This window comes from Gobio gobio (genome assembly GCF_949357685.1).
Source record: "Gobio gobio genome assembly, chromosome: 13".
NCBI lineage: Eukaryota > Metazoa > Chordata > Actinopteri > Cypriniformes > Gobionidae > Gobio > Gobio gobio.
This window is the reverse complement of record NC_137106.1, coordinates 24,722,472-24,746,090: the sequence shown is the minus strand read 5'-3', so window position 1 is coordinate 24,746,090 and position 23,619 is coordinate 24,722,472. Positions and strand designations below refer to the sequence as shown.

The following is a 23,619-nucleotide window of genomic DNA, read 5'->3' as shown; positions in this document are numbered from 1 at the left end:
TACATTTTATGGATTTTGATAATCTTTTTTTTTTCTCTGAATATAATGTATTGGTTGTTTCTCTGGTATGAATGATGGAATCCTTTATTTTTATTTTACTCAATGTCTTCAGAGCCAAAGTCTCACTGTAAAAGTGGAGGACAGATTAGTACTGTGAAATTTTCGAAGATACAACGTCTATGTTATGAAACTCTGTGAAGTGACTGCTGCTTCTTTTCCTTTTTTTGCTCAAATCTTATACAGATCTGGTGGGAAATAGGATGTTGAATGTGATATTTTTGGACTCTCTTTCTGGGCATATTCATATGTGGAAATATATCAGATATTAATATTAAATGGATATTTCTTAAGGTCACTTAAATTTAAGGAATTTGGTTACTGAGGTTTGAAGCTCTGTTAATCTTGTGGGGTTACATGAACATACATTGAGCATGTTGGTCGTTTTGAAGTTTATTTAAATATGGGATATAGATCTACAGACCACAAAAATGCAATTGGGTTAGGAATGAAGACCTGTAGGATAAACATGCACTTTGAGGTGACTGGCCACTACTACTTGTACAGTTAGCTGTAACATTTAAACAAAATTATTTATGCACACTTCTTACAAATTGATACAAATCTTGCACATCCACACCTATTACTATAAATGAGATACAATATACTGTGCGTCCCTAATTTCCACATATAATAATATTCCCCAGTGATTCCCTGTATTTTAAATGTACAGTCTATTGTATCCAGTGATCTTTCCTGCAAATATTAATAACATTACACACGCAGCTCTCATTAACCGCTATGAGACCTCCCCATCTTTAAAATGAGATTATTTGTGCCAATATGCTGACTGAAGCTATTGATGTCAAATCAGCAGTCTGTATGTATTATAACGAACATTATATACTGTACATGTATGCGAGGGATTATCAGGGTACTAAAGAAAACACTCTGGCTATCTCTAACAGTTAAGATTTGGTTTGTATCGACAAATGCAATGCAATGACCTTGTATCTGACAATCAGAGGAATTTTGAAACCGGATACAGTGATGTGAATTATTAGCATTCTAATTATTAGCAACAGTTCACATCTAATTAGTATGACAGACTCATACTAAAACTGAAGTAGTTCCTGGAGTAGTTCATGTAGTTGTGGTTGCAGTTTTACATTGTAGTGAATGTATTTTTAATCAAGTGGTTGTAGCTAATGCATCTAATTATGTTTTAGATTTATTTGCTTGTTTATTTATTTATTTAAAACCTGGACTTTCAGGGCTCTCTGCTTTTTTGTTAGTCAGCCAGCCAACTGACAGACATTTACAGTGAGTTTTGATAACAGTTTTTAAAAGCTTATAAAGAATTGAAATATGTTCCCTACAAATTAAACCTGGCAACATATCTTTAATCTGTAAATATTCAGTGTTAGAATGGAAATTTTGGCTAATTCCCAATTCGCATACCACAACTATGTACAGAAAATGGTCTTAGTACAGCGTCAAAGAGTCATTACAAACAGCGATCACGATTTCCTTGTGTAGCGCAAGAGGTTGTGGGAAATATTAACCTACAAAGCACAGACAGATGCACATTTTGAACAATTCACTAGAATTAGTATGCAATTTTATGATTCGGGGGACACTAATCCTTATCTCATATATAGTATAGTACAACTAGCATGCATATTGAGATTTAGCCGTTGCTAACAGGTCTTCCTTTATTCATAATGGAGCTCTCAGGCCTTATTTTACAGCATTGTCCACACATTGCCCTCTGCTGTGCTGGAGAGCTATTTCTTAAGTAATAAAAGTGGGTTTTACATACATATCTAGAACAGACCCACAGGTGCTTAAAGTGCAGGACTGTAGCAAAACAAATAAACACATTAAGATGCTCATTGGTCCCATCCCCAAGTCTTTTCAGTGGGCTGGAAAACATGACAGAGCCTTATGAGTCATTTAAGTGTAGTAAAAGCAGTGTTTCTTTGGGGGTAGGGGTTTCCTGGTACTGCACATTTCATTGGCTGCTTGTACATTGTGTGCCTTGTCTGGCTCATGAATGTGGGCGTTTAACCACCCAGCCTCAATATTGTTGTGCCACTGTGAATTTTTTTTTCTTTTTCTTAATGGCTTCAAAGTTTCAGAATTAAAACCAACTGGACTGTAAGGTTTCGAATATTAACCACAGAGATTTTGAAGCCTGAAAAAAACATGAAAACAAGCCTCTTTATCTCTCTGTATCTTCACTTCTGTCAGCTGATTGTTGGTTTTTCTGAGATCATCTTAAATGTCTGCAATCATGATGATCTGTAACTAAGTGAATGTTAATAATTTCATTAAATAATAAAACAAGAACTTTTACATCAGAACTTCAACTGTTTTAGGCCGTTGCATAGTGGTCTCTGAACTAGGAGTGTTTTTAAACACTTTGTTGTAAGCTACAGTACCTCTCTCTGCTCAGTTTTCTTTACACACACATGTACGCATCCTTTTATTTTCTCTGTACTGGTTAGCCTTATTATACTACTTGATCTGTTGTAATAATAATATAAATGTTCTGATTAAGGCCCTACAGGTAGACAAGTTTATAACTGTATTTCATTACTAAATTTCTTTTTTTTTTACTGTTATAGTGGTTTTGGGGTTTTCTTTTCTGATGTAAGTGTTCTCTTCAATACACAGTGGAAGATGTTTTTATTATTATTATTTAAAAGGATGCTCACTTTTCATCAAGTGTTTTGTTATTAATTTTTATTTTCTAACTGTAAACTACTTCTGTTAAAATCAAATCCCATGATGCAAATTTCAGTTTTGAATTATGTATGTGTACTGAGCTCAGAATGACTTATGGATGTATGTATGTATGTTTGTGTCTGTCTCTGTGTGTGAGTGTGGTCTGGCTTCAAAAAGTTTGTGTGTATGTTTGCTTATAGGAATTCAGTTCCATCTCCCTTCTTCAGGCAGTGTGGACCGTCCTTCCCAACAGCCACCAGGTAAAGACACACCACTTTTCATTATAGCATTAACTCAGCATATTCATCTTTCCACTAGGTTCATCAAGTACCTGCATCAGAATAATCAAAAACTGTATATTTTGTCCCCATTCAGAATTTTATATTTTTAATATATTATAAATTTATTGTAAAATAACATGCATATATATGCATGATATTTTACAATAAATGTATAATCTATATATATACACACACACATACCAATCAGGCATAACATTATGACCACCAGGTGAAGTGAATAACACTGATTATCTCTTCATCACTGCACCTGTTAGTGGGTGGGATATATTAGGCAGCAAGTGAACATTTTGTCCTCAAAGTTGATGTGTTAGAAGCGGTAAAAATGGGCAAGCGTAAGGATTTGAGCAAGTTTGACAAGGGCCGAATTGTGATGGCTAGACGACTGGGTCAGAGCATCTCCAAAACTTCAGCTCTTGTGGGGTGTTCCCATTCTGCAGTGGTCAGTGTCTATCAAAAGTGGTCCAAGGAAGGAACAGTGGTGAACCGGTGACAGGGTCATGGGCGGCCAAGGCTCACTGATGCACGTGGGGAACGAAGGCTGGCCCGTGTGGTCCGATCAATCAGACAAGCTACTGTTCCTCAAATTGCTCAAGAAGTTAATGCTGGTTCTGATAGAAAGGTGTCAGAAGACGCAGTGCATCGCAGTTTGTTGTTTATGGGGCTGCATAGCCGTAGACCAGTCAGGGTGCCAATGCTGACCCCTGTCCACCACCTAAAGCATCAACAGTGGGTATCAGAGCTGGACCACGGAGCAATGGAAGAAGTTGGCCTGGTCTGATGAATCACGTTTTCTTTTACATCACGTGGATGGCTGGGTGCACATGGCACCAGGATGCACTATGGGAAGAATGAAAGCCGAAGGAGACAGTGTGATACTTTGGGCAATGTTCTGCTGAGAACCTTGGGTCCTGCCATCCACGTGGATGTTACTTTGACACATACCACCTACCGAAGCATTGTTGCACACCATGTACACCGTTTCATCTAAACTTTATTCCCTGGTGGCTGTGGCCTTTTTCAGCAGGATAATGTGCCCTGGTTTGAGGAGCTCAACAGGTGTTGACTTGGCTTACAAATTCCCCAGATCTCAATCCAATCGAGCATCTGTGGGATGTGCTGAACAAACAAGTCCGATCCATGGAGGCCCCACCTTGCAACTTACAGGACTTAAAGGATCTGCTGCTAACATCTTGGTATCGGATACCACAGCACACCTTCAGGGGTCTAGTGGAGTCCATGCTTTGACAGGTCAGGGCTGTTTTGACAGCAAAAGGGGGACAAACACAATATTAGGATAATAATTAGGATAATATTAGTCAATGTTATGCCCCTGTTGTGTGTATGTATATGTATATATATATATATATATATATATATATGTATATATATATATATATGTATATATATATATATATATATATATATATATATATATATATATATGTATATATATATATATATGTATATATATATATATATATATATATATGTATATATATATATATATATATATATATATATATATATGTATATATATATATATATGTATATATATATATATATATATATATATGTATATATATATATATATATATATATATATATATATATATATATGTATATATATATATATATATATATATATATATATATATATATATATATATATATATATATATATATATATATATATATATATGTATATATATATATATATGTATATATATATATATATATATATATATATATGTATATATATATATATATATATATATATATATATATGTATATATATATATATATATATGTATATATGTATATATATATATATATATATATATATATATATGTATATATATATATATATATATATGTATATATATATATATATGTATATATATGTATATATATATATATATATATATATAAATGTATATATGCAGACACAAACACAGATAATCCAATCCAAGAACAAACAAGAAATTCATCCAGAGAAGGCAGGAGAGCATCAACAGGAAAAGAGCTGAAGCACAGAGGCTTAAATAGACAGGTTAACATGGGGCTGATGAGGGACAGGTGTCAGTGATTAGTAGTCATGGGAACTAATGAGGGTAACCATGGCGACAAACAAGGCAAGCAAGACAACAAGGGGGGACCGAGAATACATTTAAACACAAACCAAAGATCGTGACACAAATATTTAAGTAGCTTGAGAGAGACTGTCATTCATGGTGCTTCATGGGAGTGTGTAGCACTCCAATCAAGAATTAATTTGACAGTCACAGTTCTCTTGTGGACAATTTTTGGTGGATTTTATTGCAGAATCAATATATACTAATAATAATGTATGTAAAATGGTTTCTCACCAGGAATTCCGCTATTAAACACAATTATTTAAAAATCTATTGAAATAATGCGGGTTGGTGGCTTACAAGAAGCATATAACATTGATTAACAACCTATTGATATTGATAAGTTGAGCAGTATTCTTATTCTAACTGACAGGGATGTTGCTGTGACATTTGCATACTGAATTGTGAAATTGTTGTTTAATTTCTTTACATCTATTTAGATACTGAATTGTGGTTGGTCTTGTCTCCCTTGCATATATTTCACCATTTTTAGCGGTCTAATGATTCTTGAGTGCAGTCAACTTAAAACAAGATGAGTGTCACCAACTTTAACACTGTTCTTTTGCAGGCTTATAATCACTAGTTTAGTCTGTGTGAAGCACTCTCACAAACTCGTTCTCTCTCATTTCTCACTTCCTCTCTCTCCGTAACGATGAAAGCGCGGTGTCATCACTCTTAACTCGTTTGATAAAACAGGTAGCACAGAGAGAGTTATGAGTCCCCGTTGCATTATTTGTTTGGCTGTAACATCTATTTTTGTACCAGTGCTGAATCACTCTGCTCACTCCTTCTCCTCCTTTCTTATTCATTATTGGCCCTTCAAACGCTCTCTCTCTCTCTCTCTCTCTCTCTCTCTATCTCTCTCTCTCTCTCTCTCTCTCTCTCTCTCTCTCTCTCTCTCTCTCTCTCTCCCTCTCTCTCCCACTACTTCTTTGTTACGATCCATCTTTCTCTTTTAATCTCTCCTTATCTCTCTTTCGTTCAATCAGTCTTTCTGATTCAGTTGTTCACATGACCTTTCTGTAAGGTTTTAAAGCTGGCTGATGTGATGAGAGTTGGTTTAGCAGGGCTTAATGCATTTTCTTTCAGGATTCTTCAATGAATATATTTTAAATGCCCCCCCCCCCCCCCCCCCCCCCCCCCAAAAAAATAAAAACACCAGCAAAAAAAAACCTACTGACCCCAAATTTTTTAACTGTAGTGTAAAAGTGTACACTCAATTAGAGGACCCATCCAAATAAAAGGTCCATTTATCTGCCTGGTCCAGCTGTGTGGATTAGAGCAGAAAAAGATTTGTGGATAACCTTTTACTCATCAGAACGCATGGTAGGCTTCAGTCTGTTTACAAGAACACCAGACTCCCTTATTAATGAAGCGGGAGTTTGTGTTATAATTATGTATATGTGACTTGCTATGATTAAGTCAGCAGGCTCATTCATGACACATTTTCTTTCTGAATGAGTAATCAGTGCTGAAGTGTTTTGTACTACAATGTGTTCAATATTCAGAATACTGGCTGATTAAAGGGTTAGTTCACCAAAAAATGAAAATACTGTCAATAATTACTCACCTTCATCATGTCACTCCACATCCGTTAGACCTACAGGAGATATTTGACTTTTAACCTCTCCCTCTAACAGCGGTCACCTACACACCCAGTACACCCACCTATAAGAGGACCCCTCCACCCGTGCCCCCTCGTTCCACCTCGAAACCCCTCATCTCCATCACAGCGCAGAGCAGCACAGAGTCCACACAGGATGCCTACCACGAGGGACAGCTGGCCAGAGGTGGTCGGTGCTATTCTAGTTTTATTTATTTATTTATTCAGTTTTAATTTTTAATTTTGTTCTGTGCTTTTGCATTTTTTTCCCTATTCATTCTTAAAAGAACATTTCTTGCATAGTTTTACTTTTTTTTTTTTCAGTTTTAATAATTTTCAGTTTGTTGCCAAGGCAGCGTTTCTATTTTTATGTTTTTCAAGTTTAAGTTTTTCATCTCATATTTTATTTTAGCTTTATTTCAGTTACCGAATACAAATTTGAATAGTTTTAGTATTAGTTAACAATATCAACACTGTATTATAACAACTAAGTAATACATGAGTTTACCATGCTTCTGACTATGCAAACAATTAGGGAACATCCAGGTTTAATACAAGTTAAGCTCATTCAACAGCATGTATGGTGTAATGTTGATGAGCACACAAAACAATTTTATCTCTATATCAAAAACAATTTTACTCATCCCTTTATTAAAAAAATAATAATATATGTATGTGTGTATATATATATATATATATATATATTATTTTTTTAAGAAAGGGATGAGTAAAATTGTTTTTGACATAGAGATATATATAGACATATACATGATATATAATATCATGGCTATAATTGGTTATAGTGAACCATGTGTAATATATAAAGTAAAAAAGGACAATTTTGTGAAATTTAAAACAGAAGTGTGAAACTTTATTATTTTATAAAAGCACTTACATTTCATTCTTCTTTTAAAAGTTGTGTATCATTTGAGCTGTAATGTTCTCATCATTTTTACATCATTTTAGGGTTTTAGCCTTTTTGTTGTCCAGGTAACAAAATTGTAAAATTGAATGTAAATGTAATTTTCTTTTTACTAATATATTTATTTAATTCTTCAGGAATATTCCTTTAATTCTGAACATTGCATCATTCACAACCTCACTGTCTCTTTATGTGACCTCAAAATAACACCATCTTCTCTTTATGCTTGTCCCACAGGGATCTGGGGTTCTGATGGGTTGAGTCTGAGTTTGGGTCGAGCCCTTTATAACTCCACTGACAGTCTGGACAGCGCCAAGGCCGTCACTATTGCCATGGAAGCGGCTGCCATGGCGATGGCAGGAAAGAGACACCCCTCCACAGACAGCCACAGCTCAGTAATGACCTGTGATAAAGCTGTGCTTGTGTCCAAGGCGGAAGAGTACCTAAAAACACCAAGGTCTTCAATAGGAATACAGGTGAAGTGTAACAGTTTATTAATCTAAGATCCTGCATCACCACATAAAAGAATCGTTCATCCAGAAATGTAAATTCTTTCATCATTTACTCACCCTCATGTCATTCCAAACCTGTATGACGTTCTTTCTTCTGTGGAACACAAAATAGGATATTTTAAAGAATGTTTTTTTTTTTGTCAGTACACTGATCGTCAATGGAGTCCAAAACAACATTGAATTCCATTGACTTTTATTGTATTGAGAAAAAAAAACAATTGAGACATTTTCAAAATATCTTCTTTTGTGTTCCACAGAAGAAAGTAACACCGTCTACACCGGAACGTGATCGTTGACACTTTGCATCATGCTGCGTCGCAACAGCTGTCTACACTGGAGAGAAGCTTCTCTCGGTGCAGCCTGCGGTGGACATCCAACCCAGCCCATATCTAAGTGTGATGTCAGAAGCCACGCCCATGTCCAAATACGTCAAACCAGTTCAGTGGAAACTCCGCCCTGCTGCTGATTCTTAAAGGGTTAGTTCACCCAAAAATGAAAATTCTGTCATTAATTACTCACCCTTATGTCGTTCGACACCCGTAAGACCTCCGTTCATATTCGGAACACAAATGAAGATATTTTTGTTGAAAGCTGATGGCTGAGAAAGGCTTCAGATAGGCCTCCATTGGCATTCAAGTACACTTATACTCCCAAGACCGATAAAAGGCACTTAAAATGTCGTTACAAAGTCCATCTCACCACAGTGACTCTACAATAATCTTACGATGCGACGACAATAGTTTTTGTGCGCAAAAAAAAATCAAAATAACACCTTTATCCAGCTTGTTATTGCCTTCCGCGTGTGCCTCCACGACGCATGCGCGAGAATATCACTATATAAGTCGTTATTTAGGGTTTTTTGCGCACAAAAACTATTCTCGCCGATTCATAAAGTTATTGTAGAACCACTGTAGTGAGATGGACTTTGCAACAACGTCTTTAGTACTTTTTAAGGGTCTTGAGAGTGAACCGTGCATTGTGCCAATGGAGGCCTTTCAGAGCCATCAGATTTCAACTAAAATATCTTCATTTGTGTTCCGAAGACGAACGGAGGTCTTACGGGTGTCGAACGACATGAGGGTAAGTAATTAATGACAGAATTTTCATTTTTGGGTGAACTAACCCTTTAACTTTGAAACAGGAAAATGCATCGAGAAGACTTAAACCTAATTCTTTTTCATTTACTTCGTATATTTATCTTTTTATGACAGAATGCGCTGAAACCCACTCAAAACCTACCTTTACACCTAAAAAACCCTTTCAGTTGGAAACCTACATACAACAAATCAGGTTTCCGGGGCAAAACGGAGATGGGGAGTCACAAGGTGGTTGGGCGGGGTTGGATGTCCACCGCAGGAGGCAGCGAGCCCTACTTGACACTGGACGCGACAAAACGATCATTTCAAATCTATTTGTCCTTCCTATGAGAAGTTTCGCAAGTGCTTGGAGTATGTCATAAAATAGAATAAGGCATCAGTTTACTATTGTGTCGCCACGCCGCGCCACGCCACACCTAGTGTAGACAGCATAACTTATTATAATAGGTTCTATTGTCTTTTGTTGCATCGTGCCATTCACATCCGGTCTATTTATACAGGTTTGGAACTTTCATTTTAAAATAAAAAATTTCATTTAAAAACCTTCTCTTTTCCCTGTTTAATATTCAGACAACCACAGGTAAGCCATTTATAGTTTAATTTCCTTGAGAAGTCTTTTGGTGCTCAAAGCCCAACAACAGCAATATTGGCTTAACCAATAGCAAGAGTTTGGGGCGGGGCTCTTCATTTTGTTGACCAATGGGAAATGGAGGAAGTGTTTGGAAAACCTGTTTGCAAACAGTCCTTGTTTTTTGTTTGTTTGTTTCTGTTTGGTGACTTCAGTTTTAACTGGTTTGAATAGAAAGCTGCCTTTTCGTACCACTTCCCTGCTGTTTTGAGCTCCCGTCTGTGACTGTCTGTTGTGAGCAAAATATTCTTGACTGCTGACTAATGATAAATGTAACCCAAAGGCACCCATGCAAACTGAATCTTACCTAACCAAAGCAATGTAGGTTATTTTAAAGTACAAAAATAGAAGTATATACAAACACACCTCCAGTCTGTGTTTTCATGCTAAAAATAACTTCCTGTGAGTCATCATACTGCAATCCATTAATTAACATTCAACTCAGGCTTCACTGAATGGGCTCTCCCCCTCTCTCCTTCCTTTAATCTCCCTATTTCCCCATCTCTATCTCTTTCGTCCTCCCTCCCTTTCTCTCGCCAGCAGTTATCTGTCTTTGCCTTGTGAATATCTGTGTTGAGATCATGTCCTAATAATGTTAAATGGGTTTGCCTCTCTCTGTTTGATGGATCTGTTCTCCATTCATTGTCCACACTGCCCCCTAGAGGTTATGCACAGCGGGAGCGCAATTAACTGCCAATGGGGGTGAATTTAGTCCATAAATATTTATTACACCATGAAACACAATTTTCCTTTGTTACTTTTATTAAAAAATATGTTTTCCCTCAAGACTGCAATTATTTAGCTGTTTTCCTTGCATAGTAGTGACAAACAGCACAGGTCTCTGTCACTCACTGCACAAGATGAGCCAGGCTCTGTTGTTCAATGGCCCTGTCCCAAATGGAAACCTAAGCCCTCGCAAACTTCCTTCCTTTGGAGTGTTTTGAGGGCACACATTGGCAAAGTGGGTCACAACCCTACAGTCTTGTGAAGTGTGTCATTTGGGACAGGGCCAATGAAACAAACTCTGTTAAAAAAACAATTAAAAACACATTGTTTTTGGCAGCTTAAATTGAGGAATATCCCACATAGTTCTGGAGAACAACTAGGTACATTTATATTGTTTTTATCCTGTTTCTTACCATGAAAATAGTTGCAGTAGCTGCCTGGCATGGTGTTATTTTTCAAAACAAAACAAAAAACGCATGTTGATAAATTTTCTACTAAGGTAAAAGTCAAATTTTCTTTATTAGACAATTTCAAGTTTTAAACTTGAATCATAGTTATGTTGGGAGTACACTGGTGAACATGCTAAACTGCATGTCAGAGTCCTGCATGGGTTCGGGTACCTGCGGGCCCTCCCAGGAGAATCTCAATCGTGCCTGCGCGATCTTGTTGCTCCAAACCCATGTACTGTTACTTTTTGGTGGAGCATCAAAAGTGAATCGCTTTTTTCTTGTAGCCTTTAGATTTTTTCCAAATGTCTTTGACATATTAATTCATTTTGGGCAGTTTTATTCTGTCTAAAATGGCATAAAATTTTAGTTGACTGTTGAATGAATGAGGCATTTAAATAGCACTTTACTATGTACTACTGTACACCCAAAGTGGTTTACAGTCAAATGAGGGTGTCTCTCCTCAACCACTTCCAGTGTGCAGCATTTACTTGGATGTAAACAGAACAACGGTACCAGTGCGCTTACCACCGGCTATAGGTGGAGAGAAGAGAGAGTGATAGAGCCAATTGGTGGGTATTATTTGGAGTTGGACACTGCGGTTTCACCCCTAATCTTTACGAAAAGTGACATTGGATTTTTTATGACCACAGAGATTCAGGACCTTGGTTTAACGTCTCTTCCGAAGGACAGTGCTTGTTACAGAATAGTGTCCCCGTCACTATAGTGGGGCATTAGGGCCCACACAAACCACAGGGTGCGCACCCCCTGCTGGCCTCACTAACGCCTCTTCTAGCAGCAACCTGTTTTTCCCAGGAGGTCTCTTATCCAGGTACTGACCAGGGTCCTGCTTAGCTTCAGTGGACAGGCTACAGGGTGATATCAACATTTTAACTTGATGAAAAAGTGCATAATTAAACCGAACATTTTATGCATAAAAAAAATAAAAAAATAAAATTCTAGTGCACTGTTAATGCATGTTATTTTCTCATATTTGTGCTAACGGTATGTTTAAATTAATAATATAAACCTTTAATTATAATCGCCATGAAATGGGAATCTATTTTCTAAATGCATGTTATTGATCTTAGTTTGAAGGATTTATCCATGCATGCTTCTTTCTTTTTTTCATTTCTCTCAACTTCAACTAATCAAGTGCAAGCTTGCATTCCCATCTGCCTCCATCCAGTCAACAACTGATGGATTTTTTGTTGTTTCACTTAAATGTACATCACAATATGGATGAAAAGATCTATTGCTACTTCTTTTTTTCTTTTTTTTCATCGACAAGATTAACACTGATTCCAAGTCACCTGAATCCCCATAATTGTTTTCTTGTCATTTTTTCTTCACACAAAGTTATCATATGACTTGGAATATAGTGCACGAGTCAAATGAACTGCTTTTTAAGGTGCTTTTTTGTCCTTGCTTACTGTCAACATTTGCACCTTCACCACACCAGTTTTAAGTGACACATTCTTCACCACAGTTTTCCTCGAATGCTGCAGTCCAAGGTACAGTTTTGTATCTGTGAAGGAACCCTGAAGCACACAGCGTGCTCTCCCTCACACACTATCAAACAGTGGAGGGAAGCACTGCTCACCTAGCCGTAATCCTTATGGACTGAATTGTGTCTGAAGAAACCTCATAGTTCTTTCATGCCTGACAGTCTGACTCACTCAAACAGAATTCCTGTGCTCAGCCTTTCTGCTTTTTTACGCTCTCAGTTGTCAGACAGACCGATAGATCAGGGACAGCTGATTTGTCTGATCTGTGATGTGAATCATCTTGTTCTCTGATTGTGAGGTCACCCTTTCCCCCCCTGTCCTTCTCCAGTGCTTGTGTGAGTCACACTTTCTTCAGATGGTCTGATGTTCTTAGTAGTGGCACAGACACTTCTAAGCAACAGACATCTTTTTTGATGTACCTGAAATATTGACCTTCAGGTGTTTTTACAGTTATTCAAGTTATCACAGAATGTCTTTTTAGCTAATTAAACGTATTTACCATCTCAGGAATGTATTATAACCACCTACAGATAATTTTTATAGTCATTGAGTGATAATTGTTAAATATAACTATTTAAATTTTGTTTTTATATATATAAAATCATTAATATATACTACTGTTCAAATGTTTAGGGTTGGTAAGATTTTTAAATGTTTCTTCTGCTCACCAAGAATGCATTTGGTCACAAATCCTACAGTAAAAACCATAACGTTGTGAAATATTACAATTTTAAAATAAACTTTAAATTTTTACATTTTAAAATAATAATTCTAATATAATAATTATCAGTGTTGAAAACAGTTGTGCTGCTTAATATTTTAGTGATTTTTTTGTTTGTTGTGAAAACATTATACAGTCATATTCTTTTATAAATAGAAAGTTATAAAGAACAGCATTTATTTGAAATAGACATTTTTTGTATCAATTTAATGGATCCTCACACACACACATACACCGATCAGGCATAACATGATGACCATTGTGAAGTAAATAACACTGATTATCTCTTCATCACGGCACCTGTTAGTGGGTGGGATATATTAGACAGCAAGTGAACATTTTGTCCTCAAAGTTGATGTGTTAGAAGCGGTAAAAATGGGCAAGCGTAAGGATTTGAGCAAGTTTGACAAGGGCCAAATTGTGATGGCTAGACGACTGGGTCAGAGCATCTCCAAAACTGCAGCTCTTGTGGGGTGTTCCCATTCTGCAGTGGTCAGTGTCTATCAAAAGTGGTCCAAGGAAGGAACAGTGGTGAGCCGGTGACAGGGTCATGGTCGGCCAAGGCTCACTGATGCACGTGGGGAGCGAAGGCTGGCCCGTGTGGTCCGATGAAACTGACAAGCTACTGTTCCTCAAATTGCTCAAGAAGTTAATGCTGGTTCTGATAGAAAGGTGTCAGAAGACGCAGTGCATCACAGTTTGTTGCATATGGTGCTGCATAGCCACAGACCAGTCAGGGTGTCCATGCTGACCCCTGTCCACCACCTAAAGCTCCAACATGGGCGCGTGAGCATCAGAACTGGACCACGGAGCAATGGAAGAAGGTGGCCTGGTCTGATGAATCACGTTTTCATCATTTTTACATCATGTGGATGGCTGGGTGCGTGTGCGTTGCTTACCTGGGGAACACATGGCACCAGGATGCACTATGGGAAGAAGACAAGCCAGCGGAGGCTTTGGGCAATGTTCTTCTGGGAAACCTTGGGTCCTGCCACCCATGTGGATGTTACTTTGACACATACCACCTTCCTAAGTTTTGTTGCAGACCATGTACAGTACACCCTTTCATGGAAACGGTATTCTCTGGTGGCTGTGGCCTCTTTCAGCAGGATAATGCACCCTGCCACAAAGCAAAAATGGTTCAGGAATGGTTTGAGGAGCACAACAACGAGTTTGAGCTGTTGTCTTGGCCTCCAAATTCCCCAGATCTCAATTCAATCGAGCATCTGTGGGAGGTGCTGAACAAACCCGATCCATGGAGGCCCCACCTTGCAACTTACAGGACTTAAAGGACCTGCTGCTAATATCTTGGTGCCAGAGCACACCTTCAGGGGTCTAGTGGAGTCCATGCCTCGATGGGTCAGGGCTGTTTTGGCAGCAAAAGGGGGACCAACGCAATATTTTAAGAAGGTGGTCATAATGTTATGCATGATCGGTGTATAAATATACAATATGTACACAGAGGCACAGTTATTTAAAATATTTTGTCTGTGCTGCAGTTGTTTGGAGCTACAGTTCACTTGCCTAAACAACATAGTCACTCCAAGTTTCTCGAGACTAATGCATTTCTCATAGTTTATTACCTCCTGTCTTCCACTACCTTCCTCAGTGGTTCTTGACTGGGCAGGGCAGTTTGTCACATTCTTTTGTACTTGAAAGAGAATTTTTTACTAAATCAATGTTGAAAACCTGCTTATTTATTATGATGGATTACATAATGTATACAATTATTTAAAAATGAGCCTCTCAAATGTTTGGATATCATTTAGTATTATTTATTGAGTTACTTGTGGACTAGAAACTGTGTGTGCATTTTTTCTCTCTTAATTTTCTGTAGACTCAGCCTGGTAAATTACACTGAGCTTTTATCCCCCCTATAAATCATAAATCGTTTGTTTGTTATTTGTCAGCATGTGCAGGTTGCACCGGTTCCTGGCATGGGACTGAACTTACAATTTTAGGATCAGTGACTACCCCATTCATGTGAAAAAACCATGGGATGCAAAAGTCTGACCCTACATTGAAAATACAGAATTGAAATTTTGATGTAAACTTTGAAATACTAGTTTGAGGAGAACATATTTAGAGTTCTGAACAATGTATAGGTCACAATAGTAATTCTGATCATATAGTTTGTGATTAAGTATTATAAGTATGAACATGGTCAATAATCATCAGTTAAAGATCTGTGTTGTCATTGTAGGTGGAAGCAGCGACTGATTCTGAGTGTGAAAGCAAAGGCTCTCGGGAGTATCAGTCTGTTGGGATTCAAGTGGAAGACGAGAGACGGTAAGTACAGAGCACATCTGTTTTATCTCTATGTGTGAAGGGTTTGTGAGGTGTGATTTGCTGAAGTACCAGCTGAGTGTGAAATGTTGTCTCATTTAAGATCTTTCTCTCTCATACAGACAGGGCCGATTTAAGCGGTCCAACAGTGTCACCGCCGCCGTTCAGGCTGATCTGGAGTTGGAGGGTTTTCCTTTAATGGAGGATAAAGGTCTTCAGTTTGGCGGAGGTTTCCAGCGTCACAGCGAGCCCAGCACCCCAACGCAGTACGGCGCCGTACGGACCGTCCGCACCCAGGGTCTTTTCAGCTACCGGGAGGACTACCGCACCCCCACAGAGCCTCCGAGTCCCCAGCGCAGTCCCGAGCCATGGCTGGAGCCCTCGCCACGGGAACCTGTTGCCACTGTGGCAGTTACCGTGACGCCTCCCCAACCTACAGATTCGGGAAGAGCATCACCCTCATGCAGGAGGGACGGAAGCTGGTTCATGCAGCTGTTGCACACAGAGACGAAAAAGATGGAGGGGTGGTGCAAAGAGCTGGAGGGAGAGGCGGAAGAGAACGATCTGTCAGAGGAAAGTGAGTTAACAGCGCTCCGATTTCATGAGCCGTTAAATCTTAATATTATAATATTTGTTTGGTGGAGAGTTTGGCTCCAGGTTTCAAAGTGTCAGGTATGAATCCAGAGAAGTGTCACATTTAACTGTGAAACGTTTGCAGAGCTCCAGGTTATTAGAGGCTCACACTGAGAGTGCTGCCATGTGAGCAATTACTTCTGTCAACATCTGTCAGGTTTCCATGGCAAAGAGCTCAGAGCAGCGCTGAGGCTCTGAACAACAGACTGAGAGATACAATGCACAGAAATGAATGTGTGAGAGTGAAAGTGTGAATCACTTGTGTTGTTTATATAGTGATTATATAGTGAATTTGAAGAAGAGCTTGCTTCTTGACAGACACATACTACTCACTGCATCTGTCATGTTCCCATTGTACTTTGACCTGCTGAAAAAAGCTGGTTTACTGGTCTCAGATGTTTTAAGATGGTTTTCCAGTTTGTATTTAGTTGGTCAGCCAACTGGTCTCCCAGCCTGGGGTGCGTTTCCCAAAAGCATCGTTAGCCAACTATGGTCGCAAGTTCCGTCGTTATCAGCATACAGTTGCGAGAAAAAGTATGTGACCCGCTTGCAGAATCGGTGAAAATGTGAATAATTTTAACAACATAAGAGGGATCATACAAAATGCATTTATTTTTTATTTAGTACTGTCCTGAATAAGATATTTTACATAAAAGATGTTTACATATAGTCCACAAGACAAAAAAAAAGCTGAATTTATTAAAATGACCCATTCAAAAGTTTATGAACCATTGATTCTCAATACTGTGTGTTGTCACCTGGATGATCCACGGCTGTTTTTTTGTTTGTTTGTTTTGTAGTGGTTGTTCTTGAGTCCCTTGTTTGTCCTGAGCAGTTAAACTGCCCAATGTTCTTCAGAAAAATCCTCCAGGTCCTGCGCATTCTTCAGTTTTCCAGCATCTTTTGCATATTTGAACCCTCTCCAGCAGGGACTGTATGATTTTGAGATCCATCTTTTCACACTGAGGACAGTTGAGGGACTCAAACACAACTATTAAAAAAGGTTCAAACATTCACTGCTGCTCCAGAAGGAAACACAATGCATTAAGAGCTGGGGGGTGAAAACCTTTGAACAGGATGAAGAGGTCCAAATGTTTCTTATTTTGTTTAGATATAAAAAAAATATTAAGTACTGCCCTTCGAAAGCAACAGAAGATACTTGCACGTTTCCCGCAAGACAAATTAAGTACAATTTACCTTGATTTTCAAATTCAATAAGTTTTCACCCCCTGACTCTTAATGCATTGTGTTTCCTTCTGGAGTATCAGTGAATGTTTCAACCTTTTTTAATAGTTGTGTTTGAGTCCATCAATTGTCCTCAGTGTGAAAAGATGGATCTCAAAATCATACAGTCACTGCTGGAGAGGGTTGAAATATGCAAAAGATGCTGGAAAACTGAAGAATGTGCAGGACCTGGAGGATATTTCTGAAGAACATTGGGCAGTTTAACTGCTCAGGACAAACAAAAGACTCAAGAACAACCATCACATAAAAAACAAAACAAAAAAAAAGCTGTGGATCATCCACGGGAACAACACACGGTATTAAGAATTAATGGTTCATAAACTTTTGAACTGGGTCATTTAATAATTCAGCAATTTTTTTGTCTTGTGGACTGTATGTAAAAAATTTTTATGTAAAATATCTTATTCAGGACAGTACTAAATAAAAAATAAAATGCATTTTGTATGATCCCTCTTATTTAGTTATTCACATTTTCACAGATTCTGCAAGCGGTTCACATACTTTTTCTTGCAACTGTAGTTTAACAATTAGTTCCAAAAAAAAACATAGTTCCAATGAACAATCGCAAACAGCATTGCAAAGTTGTGTGATTGTGTGCCGTCCTGTGGTTAGAAGCATTTTCGCATGACACGTGGACTTTATAATTCCTTATCTTGAAAAAATAAGCAAGCTGACATAGAGTACAATCTATATCGTTTATTCCGAATATATACAAATGTAATTTACGTCTTTTAGTTTGTCAAAAAGATTTAAAGCACCGCTTTTGAAGAGTGCACATGTGCGTACATGCTCTACTACCAAGAAAAGGCCTATAGGTTGAAACTGGAAATAAAGCAAAATATCTAACGTAGTGCTTTAAGAATTAGTCCTCAGATGCTATGTCCGTATTTTATAGCAAAAATCTAGCATTAATTCAATCTCAAATGGATTCATTAAAAGAAGATATTACTTGTTTGCAACAATATGGTTTCGGGAAACAGTCGTGAGTAGCTAGTTGATTTCTTTAACGACCCATCATACAATGGTAGTTAAGCAGCGAGTTACATCGTTGTTCGGGAAATGCACCCCTGAGCAGCTGAAAAGTACCTGAGACTGTGAGATTAGCGAACACCAACAAACTTGGTTAAACTGTCTTAAAATCCATTAGGAATTAATTGGATGTTAAGTACAATTTTGCTATAAGCAACAACTTTCTTGTTACCTACAGAGCTTAAACTTGAAAAGAGCAGATGTAGTACACTGTCTTTCAAAAGTTTGTGGTCAGATTTGTTTATGTAATGTAATTAGACATATCTTATGCTCACCAAGATTGGCTTATTTGGTAAAAAAAATACATTAAAACATTTTTAATATAAAAAAATATTTTAATATAGTTTAAAATGTAATTTATTCATTTGATGGCAATCATTACTCCAGTCTTCAGTGCCACATGATCCTTCAGAAATCATTCTAATATGCTGATTTGGTGCTTAAGAAAAATGTATCATTATTATTATTATCAGTGTTGAAAACAGTTAATATTTTTATGTTAACTGATACATTTACTTCATATTCTTTGATAAATAGAAAGTTCCAAAGAACAGTATTTATTTGAAATAGAAATCTATTATTATAACATCTTACTGACCTCTAACTTTTGAACAGTTGCGTACATCCTTTATATTGTTTGCCTACATGAATACGTGATGATTTCACATTTTCTGCTTTCTTGAAGAAACGTATGCATGCTCATGTCCAAGTTCGCTGGTATATGAGTGTACAGATGCTTTATGAACTCTATTAACTGTATAAATGTGTGAGATTTTCAATAGCTCTCATGGTTATTAAATGTTTATCTCTTTCCCTGTTTGTGTATTAGTCCTGGGGAAGATCCGGAGTGCTGTAGGAAGCGCACAGCTCTTAATGTCCCAGAAATTCCAGCAATTTTATTGGCTTTGCCAGCAGAACCTAGTAAGTAACATCCGTGCACATATGCCAATTTGAACGAGTTTGTGTTCTATTTATGTTATTGTGATATGCTTTGTACTCACGGCATCTCTTCCCCTGATGCACCGCCACACTTCCACAGGGGTTGTCTGTGCTGGAGTAATTGTGGTGTAGTTTCTGGCCTTTTGTTCTGCTGTCACATTTATTAAATATGATACACAGCAGCACATCAGCTGATCTGAGCCAGGCATGCAGAGAACACAAATAATGACCAAGTACTGTGGCTTGCAAAGTACGTAGAGCGATGTTAAATCCTAAATCCTCCTGAATAAAATACTCCTCTATTCAGTGGCAAACACTCACAGTGGTTGATTTGGCCACATACAGATTTAACAAATAAAAGATAAAAATATAGTCATTGCATCAAATAAAAATGGTTACACTTCAGATGTCGACTTTAAGCTCTTACAGTTTTCTGCCCTGAAATCTGTACACATTATAAAACTAGTTGTGCCACTTATAAGTAAAGGTAACACTTTAGATTAGGGAACATATTCACTATTAACCAGGAGTTTTCCCTCAGTAAACGTATAATTACTGCTTATTGGTATTAAGTAAGGTAGTTATTGTAGTGGTTATGTTTAGGTATGGGGTAAGGTTAAGGGACCTAGAATATGGTAATGCAGAATAAGGAGGAATAAGTAGCCTACAAATAAACAGTCAAAATGCAATATGCATGCTAATAAGCAACTGGTTAATAGTGAATATGTGTTCCCTAATCTAAAGTGTTACCAAAGTAAAATGAAATCTATTATTAATGCATTTCATACATTTTTTTTTAATGTAAATAATTAAATGTCTAGTTTACATTTAAAATTCATGTTAAAAATAAAGTTTCCTAAAACAATACATAATAGTTTGATAAATGCCATATCTAAAATGAATTTGATAAAGCATTTAAAATTCTTTATGTATTTGCCAAATGCTTTTGTTTATACATTTATAAAAAAAAAAATGCCATTATTCAGTTAAATGTAAAACCGTAAATGCTTTTTTAAAAAAAATCTCAATTAATTATTATTGTTATATTTAATTATGAAATACTTTTTAACATTCATTTTAACAAATGTTTATTTGTCGACTGATTTATTTATTTAAACTTTTACTTTAAATGTATACATTTATTATTTAGGTATAGTATCGTGTTTCAAATGTTGGGTTGTGTTGCAGGACCCCAGTGCCATGCCTCGGCCCACCTCTCAGGACCTGGCTGGGTTCTGGGACCTGCTGCAGCTCTCCATCGATGATGTTACCTCCAAATTCAATGAGCTGCAGAAAATCAAGTCCAACGATTGGAGGCTTATTGAGAGCCCTGTGAAGAAGGTGAGAGCTGATTGGTTAAAGGATTTGTGATGGTCATATTAGTCATCAAATATAATTTCATGCTTCTGATTGTACTGATGAGTGTTGTTCAAATGCAGTATGACGTTCTTTCTTTTTCGGACCACAAAAGGAGAAATCCCATCTCATCCATATAATGACAGTGAATATCAACCAGCATCAAGCTTTTAAAAAAAATACACAAAAGTATCACAGAATGGTCCGATGCTACACGTGTCATATATTCCAAGTGTTCTGGGGGCATACGATTGATTAAAGTCCAATAATGATGAAGATGAACAGCTAGGCACAAAAAATATAGGAGAATGAACTGAATGTAAGGAGAAACTTAAATAAAGAGGGTGAATGAACTCGGTGACGAATAACTGGTGACAAATAATTTAATCAATAGCCATGGTAACAAAAGAAAAGCGGGAAAATCGAACAAAGGGAACAGGTGACTGAAGAGAAACAAAAAAACTATGAAAATGAAACTAAACAGACAGAATGTGACAACGATAGGGTTTGGTGAAAAACAAACCAAAATTGAATGTATTATTTAACCAAAATCCTGACCTTGGTCATTGGTCTTCTGTGCACGGCTGCGTATTTGCGAGACTTATTGCGCCACCATCAAATCCCAGAAGAATAATTTGCCCTTGGTCAAGATTTTCCTATGTGTTTTGACATTTATGAGTAAAATAAAGTAAAGTTATGGTGAACATAACTTGACGATAATTTTACATTTTGGTCTAGAGCGTAAATTACACACATACCGAATATGTTTATTTAAAAAAAATGATCTTTCTAATAAGTAACTAATTAAGAGGAAACCACTGGTGAATTAGTATTCCAGGATGCGAGCAGGACATTTAAAAAAATATATATTTTTGTGGTCCTAAAAAAGAAAGAAAGGCATACGGCATTAAACACCAGGGTGAGTAAATGATGACCTAATTTTCATTTTAGGGTGAACTATCCAGGGCAACTGTTTTCAGTAATGGCTGCTGAAAATTCAGCTTTTCCATCCCTGGAATAAATTACATTTTAAATAATATTAAAAATAGAAAAAAGTTATTTTAAATGGTAAAAACACAATATAGCAGTTTGCAGTCTTGGTGAGCACAAACTTTTGAACGGTAGTGTATAGTTTATCAATTAAATCTAAAATCTCTATATCCCTGACACACATTTAAATAAAAAAAATTAACACAATATTTGTACATTCATATCTTGTGTTTGGATATTATTTGTTGTTGTTTCAGCTCCCGCCGCCAGTACCAAAGAAGACATTGCGTAAGAGTGTGACTAGGGAAAAATCTTTGGATCTCCCTGATCGCCAGAGACTGGAGGCACGACGACGCCTAATGGCGGCCAAACGCGCAGCTTCATTCCGTCAAAACTCAGCATCAGAGCGGGCCGACAGCATCGAGATCTATATACCGGAGGCCCAAACACGGCTCTGAGAGTCACAGGGAACACCTTTATTACAACATTATCATCATTCTCAGTAACAGAGCCAGTTCGTATCACAATACAGTCATCAAGCGAATCAAAAGAAACAGAAGGCTTTCGTACCTGTCAAATAGGTTTTGTAACTTGTTTCAGAACTGCCTACAACATCCTTATGGAGTTCTTTTTTAGGGAAACATACTTCACCAAAATAAACATATTGCACAACATATCGCAATTGTAGACCCACGTGATAATGACATTGCTTGATGAAGCAAAACTTTAGATTTAAGCTTTAATCACAGCGGAATAACGGCCAATCTGATGATCCCTCAGTGAGTGTCTTTATGACATCTATTTAGCACTTTCAAAATTAAGAAAATGACTTTTTTAGGCCTCAAATCTAAACAATTCATTTGTTTTCAAATCTGAACAATTCAAAAGTATTTAGTTCCGGTTCCATCTGGTTCCATCTGGTTACATTCATTCAAGTTTTGTAGCTTTGTATTTCCATGGTTTCATTTCATTTCTCTCTCTCTCTCTCTCTCTCTCTCTCTCTCTCTCTCTCTTCATCTTTGTATTTCTCTTTTCCCCCCCCTGTCTCTCTTCCCAGTGAAGTTCATAGTATTTTTCTGATGAACTCTATTGGGTGCATTTATGTAAGTGCCAGTGCTGAAATACCTCAATCATACATTTTAGACTGAAGCCTTAGACCAGAGCGGACAGTCACAGCCTTTTAAAAAATGTTGTTGGTCATACACACTGTTATGGGAAAACCTAAATCTCAGCCTGAGGGTTTACACTGTCGGTTAAAGAGATCAGTTTTTATTATACTCCTACTTACTGATATCAAATATACAGCTGTCACACTACTACATACTTGATGTTTATGTCATTCTAGAGGAATTACTGTAGGATTTTGAGTGCAATTGCTTAAAACCTAAATTCAACAATGAAAAGGTTCAAAAATGCATTTTTGCACTTTCTTCTTCTAAATGTATGTTTGTATGTATTTCCAAGGGAAATGAAGTTCTAAAAGATATTGTTGCAGTTGAATTGCAAGGTTTTGTGAGACTTATCGATTTATCATTTCAGGTCTCTGAATGTTTTCATGCTTCACATAGTCATTCATCAGTTTGCATTTATTTTTACTGAGCCATTTACCTCTCCGTTTGCTGTTGTCAAGCATCTGACCCATGTTCTCTGCAAAAAAACCTGCTTTTTATGTCCTTTTTGTATGTCTTGACAGAGAATCAATGATTCTGTCTCGGTTGAAGGAGATGTCGGGTGTTCCCATAATTATCTAGATGACATGGCGGTTGGTGATAGATGTTTTATCTATTAGACTGCCTGCAGTCCACATACCACACATC

At 37.1% G+C, this 23,619-nt stretch overlaps 1 protein-coding gene across 1 annotated transcript in view; it reads left to right on the top strand.

Moving 5' to 3' along the window:
• dlgap2a (discs, large homolog-associated protein 2a) overlaps nucleotides 1-22,260 on the top strand; it is a gene marked incomplete at its 3' end in the record, with an annotated part of 179,411 nt that extends 157,151 nt beyond the window's left edge. The window contains 8 exon segments of the mRNA XM_079833680.1: nucleotides 2,930-2,987; nucleotides 6,802-6,954; nucleotides 7,924-8,162; nucleotides 15,528-15,613; nucleotides 15,733-16,187; nucleotides 19,347-19,438; nucleotides 20,645-20,797; nucleotides 22,060-22,260. Coding sequence (XP_079689806.1) covers nucleotides 2,930-2,987; nucleotides 6,802-6,954; nucleotides 7,924-8,162; nucleotides 15,528-15,613; nucleotides 15,733-16,187; nucleotides 19,347-19,438; nucleotides 20,645-20,797; nucleotides 22,060-22,260 — 1,437 coding nt within the window.
• Nucleotides 22,261-23,619: the final 1,359 nt, after the last annotated feature.